The following is a 6,642-nucleotide window of genomic DNA, read 5'->3' as shown; positions in this document are numbered from 1 at the left end:
CCAGGGATGAAGCCCACTTGATCATGGTGGATAAGCTTTTTGATGTGCTGCTGGATTCGGTTTGCCAGTATTTTATTGAGGATTTTTGCATCACTGTTCATCAGGGATACTGGTCTAAAATTCTCTTTTTTTGTTATGCCTCTGCCAGGCTTTGGTATCAGGATGATGTTGGCCTCCTAAAATGAGTTAGGGAGGATTCCCTCTTTTTCTATTGATTGGAATAGTTTCAGAAGGAATGGTACCAGCTCCTCCTTGTACCTCTGGTAGAATTTGGTTGTGAATCCGTCTGGTCCTGGACATTTTTTGGCTGGTAGGCTATTAATTATTGCCTCAATTTCAGAGCCGGTTATTGGTCTATTCAGGGATTCAACTTCTTCATGGTTTAGTCTTTGCAGAGTGTATGTGTCCAGGAATTTATCCATTTCTCCTAGGTTTTCTAGTTTATTTGTGTAGAGGTGTTTACAGTATTCTCTGATGGTAGTGTGTATTTCTGTGGGATCGGTGGTGATATCCCCATTATCATTTTTTTATTGTGTCTATTTGATTCTTCTCTCATTTCTTCTTTATTAGTCTTGCTAGTGGTCTATCAATTTTGTTGATCTTTTCAAACAACCAGCTCCTGGATTCATTGATTTTTTGGAGAGTTTTTTGTGTCTTGATCTCCTTCAATTCTGCTCTGATTTTAGTTATTTCTTGCCTTCTGCTAGCTTTTGAATGTGTTTTCTCTTGCTTCTCTAGTTTTTTTCACTGTGATGTTAGGGCGTCAATTTTAGATCTTTCCTGACTTCTCTTGTGTGTATTTAGTGCTATAATTTTCCCTCTACACACTGCTTTAAAGATGTCCCAGAGATTCTGGTATGTTGTATCTTTGCTCTCATTGGTTTCAAAGAACATCTTTATCTGCCTTCATTTCGTTATGTACTCAGTAGTCATTCAGGAGCAGGTTATTCAGTTTCCATGTAGTTGAGTGGTTTGAGTGAGTTTCTTAATCCTGAGTTCTAGTTTGATTGCACCGTGTTCTGAGAAACAGTTTGTTATAATTTCTGTTCTTTTACATTTGCTGAGGATTGCTTTACTTCCAACCATGTGGTCAATTTTGGAATAAGTGCGACGTGGTGCTGAGAAGAATGTATATTCTGTTGATTTGGGGAGGAGAGTTCTGTAGACGTCTATTAGGTCCACTTGGTGCAGAGTTGAGTTCAATTCCTGGATATCCTTGTTAACTTTCTGTCTTGTTGCTCCGTCTAATGTTGACAGTGGGGTGTTAAAGTCTCCCAATATTAATGTGTGGGAGTCTAAGTTTCTTTCTAAATCTCTAAGGACTTGCTTTATGAATCTGGGTGCTCCTATATTGGGTGCATATATATTTAGGATAGTTAGCTCTTCTTGTTGAATTGATCCCTTTATCATTATATAATGGCTTTCTTTGTCTCTTTTGATCTTTGTTGGTTTAAAGTCTGTTTTATCAGAGACTAGGATTGCAACCTCTGCCTTTTCTTTTGTTTTCCATTTGCTTGGTAGATCTTCCTCCATCCCTTTATTTTGAGCATATGTGTGTCTCTGCATGTGAGATGGTTCTCCTGAATACAGCGCACTGATGGGTCTTTACTCTTTATCCAATTTACCTGTCTGTGTCTTTTAATTGGAGCATTTAGCCCATTTACATTTAAGGTTAATATTGTTGAATTTGATCTTGTCATTATGATGTTAGCTGGTTATTTTGCTTGTTAGTTGATGCAGTTTCTTCCTAGCATCGATGGTCTTTACAATTTGGCATGTTTTTGCAGTGGCTGGTACCAGTTGTTCCCTTCCATGCTTAGTGCTTCCTTCAGGAGGTCTTGTAGGGCAGGCCTCTCAGCATTTGCTTGTCTGTAAAGGATTTTATTTATTCACTTATGAAACAGTTTGGCTGGATATGAAATTCTGGGTTGAAAATTCTTTTCTTTAAGAACGTTGAATATTGGCCCCCACTCTCTTCTGGCTTGTAGAGTTTCTGCTGAGAGATGCACTGTTAGTCTGATGGGTTTCCCTTTGTGGGTAACCTGATCTTTCTCTCCGGCTGCCCTTAACATTTTTTCCTTCATTTCAACTTTGGTGAATCTGACAATTATGTGTTTTGGAGTTGCTCATCTCGAGGAGCACCTTTGTGGCATTCTTTATATTTCCTGAATTTGAATGTTGGCCTGCCTTGCTAGGTTGGGGAAGTTCTCCTGGATAGTACCCTGCGGAGTGTTTTCCAACTTGGTTCCATTCTCCCCATCACTTTCAGGTACACCAATCAGATGTAGATTTGGCCTTTTCACATAGTCCCATATTTCTTGGAGGCTTTGTTCATTACTCTTTTTTCTCTAAACTTCTCTTCTCACTTCATTTCATTCATTTGATCTTCCATCACTGATACCCTTTCTTCCCATTGATCCAATTGGTTACTGAAGCTTGTGCATTCATCACATAGTTCTCATGCCATGGTTTTCAGCTCCATCATATCATTTAAGGACTTTTCTACGTTGGTTATTCTAGTTAGCCATTCATCTAATCTTTTTTCAAAGTTTTTAGCTTCTTTTTTCAAAGTTTTTAGCTTCTTTGTGATGGGTTTGAACTTCCTCCTTTAGCTGGGAGAAGTTTGATCGTCTGAAGCCTTCTTCTCTCAACTTGCCAAAGTCATTCTCCAACCAGCTTTGTTTCATTGCTGGCGAGCAGCTGCGTTCCTTTGGAGGTGGGGCGGGGGGGCATTCTGATTTTTAGTATTTTCAGCTTTTCTGCTGTTTTTTTCCCATCTTTGTGGTTTTATCTACCTTTGGTCTTTGATGATCGTGACATACAGATGGGGTTTTGGTATGGATGTCCTTTCTGTTTGTTAATTTTCCTTCTAACAGTCAGTACCCTCAGCTGAAGATCTGTTGGAGTTTGCTGGAGGTCCATTCCAGACCTTGTTTGCCTGGGTATCAGTAGTGAAGGTTGCAGAAGAGTGAATATTGCTGAACAGCAAATGTTGCTTCCTGACCGTTCCTCTGGAAGCTTCGTCTCAGAGGGGCGCCCAGCCATGTGAGGTCTGCCCCTACTCGGGGATGCCTCCAAGTTAGACTACTCAGGGGTCAGGGACCCAACTGAGGAGGCAGTCTGTCTGTTCTCAGATCTCAAACTCCATGCTGGGAGAACCACTACTCTCTTCAAAGCTGTCAGACAGGGTCATTTAAATCTGCAGAGGTTTCTGCTGCCTTTTGTTTGGCTATGCCTTGTCCCCAGAGGTGGAGTATACAGTGGCAGGTAGGCCTCCTTGAGCTGTGGTAGGCTACACCCAGTTCGAGCTTCCTGGCCACTTTGTTTACCTACTCAAGCCTCAGCAATGGCAGGCACCCCTCCCCTAGCCTCGCTGCCACCTTGCAATTAGATCTCAGACTGCTGTGCTAGCAATGAGGGAGGCTCAGTGGGCATGGGACTCTCTGAGCCAGGCACAGGTTATAATCTCCTAGTGTGCCGTTTGCTAAGACCCTTGGAAAAGCACAGTATTAGAGTGGGAGTGACCCAATTTTCCAGGTGTTGTGTGTCACGGTTTCCCTTGGCTAGGAAAGAGAATTCCCTTACCCCTTGCACTTCCCAAGTGAGGTGATGTCTCGCCCTGCTTCAGCTCTCGCTCGGTGGGCTGCTCCCATTGTCCTGCACACACTGTCTGACATGCCCCAGTGAGATGAACCCTGTACCTCAGTTGGAAATGCAGAAATCACCTGTCTTCTGCTTCGCTCATGCTGGTAGCTGTAGCCTGGAGCTGTTCCTATTCTGCCATCTTAGATTCAATCTACTTTTTGAGATCAGGCATAATGACTGATTCATTTGTATATTCCCAGCAGCCAGCTGGGTGTGTGTGTGTGTGTGTGTGTGTGCTGGAAAAGGAAATATACATTTTCTAGAATAAGAAATTTGTTAAGGTCTTGATTCTCCTTACTATCATGACATCTTTCTAAATAAGTTTTATTCTCTGTCCTCATTAAGACTCAACAGACGACCACACCTGTGTAAGTTGGCTTATCCCCACACTTTTATTCTTTTGCTTACAACAATGTTTGGGGTAAAAGAACCCATACAACTAACAGCCCAAGCTTCCCAAATGATTGAAGAAAAAAAATAAAAAGCCATTTAATGGAAATGGCTTTCCATTAAAGGAGAAAATAAAAAAAAAAATTTCATTATTCCTCCACTTTTAAATACTTTTTAAATGTTTCTGGAATTTAGCTTCTCTCATCTGACTGAATCGGTCTTGTTACCAAGTGAAAAAAGTACATATTCACTTCCTTTTTTTCCTGCTTTCTCTACCTAACCTATGAGATAGAAAATGAAGACGAAGTATTATGTAGAAGCAACATGAACTTTCTAGGTTCACATCTAATATCTTTACCTAAAATCTTTGTGGTCCATAAAAAACTTATTAAACTATGTAAATTTCAGAATCCACAACAATAAAATGTGTAGAACAATGAATACTCTGCAAAATTGTTTCAAAATCAGAGATAATATATAAAGTTTTCAGAATAAATTAATTATGTCTTAATAAGTGGTAAACAATCTTAAGAAACCTTTGTTTCAACTTTTTAATTTCAGTAATAATCTCTGATGCAGATATGTGCAAACTCATTTGAAACTTACACAATTAATTAAAAATTATAGCCTTATCACCTTATAAAGCAAAGATTATCTGAGTTTACAAAGAGTTGTATAAAATAGATTCTATTTGTCCTAAATTTATATTTCAATCCATGTGTCACATAAATATATTGCACTGGAGAAGCATGAAGAATTTTGGATCATCTCATGTATTCTACCATGGTTTTACGGGCCTTGAAAGGTAAGAAAATTATTTTCTTGGCAGGGCACTGGGGCTTACATCTGTAATCCCAGCATTTTGGTAGGCCAAGGTGGGCGAATCATGAAGTCAGGAGATTGAGACCATCTCCTGAAGCAGGAGAATCGCTTGAACCCAGGAGGCATAGGCTGCAGTGAGCCGAGATCGGGCTGCTGCACTCCAGCCTGGGTGACAGAGCAAGACTCTGTCTCAAACAAACAAACAAACAAACAAACAAACAAACAAACAAACAAACAAAGTTTCCTTAATTCTATGAGAGAAACAGAGAAAGTTGCTTGAGATAAAACACTCTGAGCAGACCATATAAGCAGTTCCCAGAAAAATCTCTCTGAAAGTTGCTCCTCAAGAGTCTCTTCTCTATTCAAACCTTGCAATGTTTTGGATGTTTCTTGTGTTCAGCTTGTATTTCCCTTACATAATCACTTTTAGCCTTACTTTTAGCCTCACAGAAAGGACATACACTAATTGCAAGTCAAAGTCTGGAAATTTTTCCAAGCAACTTATTTTGTCTTTGAGCTGTCACTGAGGCAAACAAATGGAGAAATAGCCATCAAAGCGAATTTGAGATGGGTGTTAAAAAATGACTCTTACTTGATTTGGTTCAACAATATTAACATTCAATTAACAGGAATTATGTCTCTGAGATTGGTGTTTTGAAACTAAACTTTATTCTGCAGTCTGTTTGATGGAACAGGGAAATAGGGAACAAGTTTTCTTTATATCCCTCCACTTATCGTTTTTGCCAATCAGCCAGTGATTTATTGAACACCTACCACGTGCAAGGCAGAAAGAAATATCAGGAGCTAAAAAACCACTCATTCTTGCCGACTCTATGTTTCAGAACAGTGGTTACAAATTACCTGTTTCTAAGTACTCATAGAAAAGCCCAAGGGGTCCAAAACTTTCAAGGTCATGATCCTGCTCCCATCGACTATACAGCTTCTCAGAGTTTGTCCGAGCTTTTCGGCGTCTCCACCAATTCAAAGCCAAGCTGTTGGAAATGATAAAAGTTAATATATGAAATATAACTAACAAGAAAACGATCAGAGAATCAGAGTGTTAGATCTGGAAACTAGCAGAAATTAGAGACTGAAAAACTTAAGATCACAGAGCAAAGGGAAATGACTCCAGCCAAAGCGCAAATCAAAATCTAGTGTTCTTTTCATGATACATGCCGAAGTCAAGAGTTCTTTATTAGGGTGATCGAGAAAATAAGACAATCTTTACTCTGTTCAGAGAAATATATTTACTCAGAGACAGCTTGGCTAAGGAATAAGTGGAGGAGAGGGTTTCCACTAAAAACCACTTACTAATCCTGATGCTGTCATGATGCTCAGAAGAAAATTCAAACAAATATGAAATTGATTATAATAGGAAATGACTTAAATAATGTGAAAATAAATGCAATAACATTAAACAAAATTTTAACCAACTATATTCCATGCTATATAAAAAGATGATATATCATGAGAATGTATTACTCTTTTAAAAAAGAGACTTTTAAAAAAGAAAATTAAATTAACAAATCAATAAATATATTGACTGGTTTGAGGTGAAAAACATAAAATCATCTCAATTGATGCAGAAAAAAGCATTTGATGTATTTTAAGGACCTATTAAAACCTACTTAGGAAAGAAAAGTAGAAACAGAAAAAAAATTATTTCAATCTTATCAGAAATATCTACTAAAATTCTAGGGCAAACTTTTCCTTCCTTCTTTCCTTCCTTCCTTCCTTCCTTCTTTCCTTCCTTCCTTCCTTCCTTCCTTCCTTCCTTCCTTCCTT

At 38.8% G+C, this 6,642-nt stretch overlaps 1 protein-coding gene across 1 annotated transcript in view; it reads right to left on the bottom strand.

Moving 5' to 3' along the window:
• The window catches only part of ANO5 (anoctamin 5), a 103,711-nt gene that overhangs the window by 12,637 nt on the left and 84,432 nt on the right, over positions 1 to 6,642 (bottom strand). Inside the window, 1 exon segment of the mRNA XM_017858470.1 lies at positions 5,719 to 5,849. Within this exon segment, the coding sequence (XP_017713959.1) occupies positions 5,719 to 5,849 (131 nt within the window).

This window comes from Rhinopithecus bieti, unplaced genomic scaffold (genome assembly GCF_001698545.2).
Source record: "Rhinopithecus bieti isolate Rb0 unplaced genomic scaffold, ASM169854v2 scaffold_2350, whole genome shotgun sequence".
NCBI classification, from domain to species: domain Eukaryota; kingdom Metazoa; phylum Chordata; class Mammalia; order Primates; family Cercopithecidae; genus Rhinopithecus; species Rhinopithecus bieti.
The sequence above is the reverse complement of the archived record's forward strand: the minus strand, read 5'-3'. Positions and strand labels throughout refer to the sequence as shown.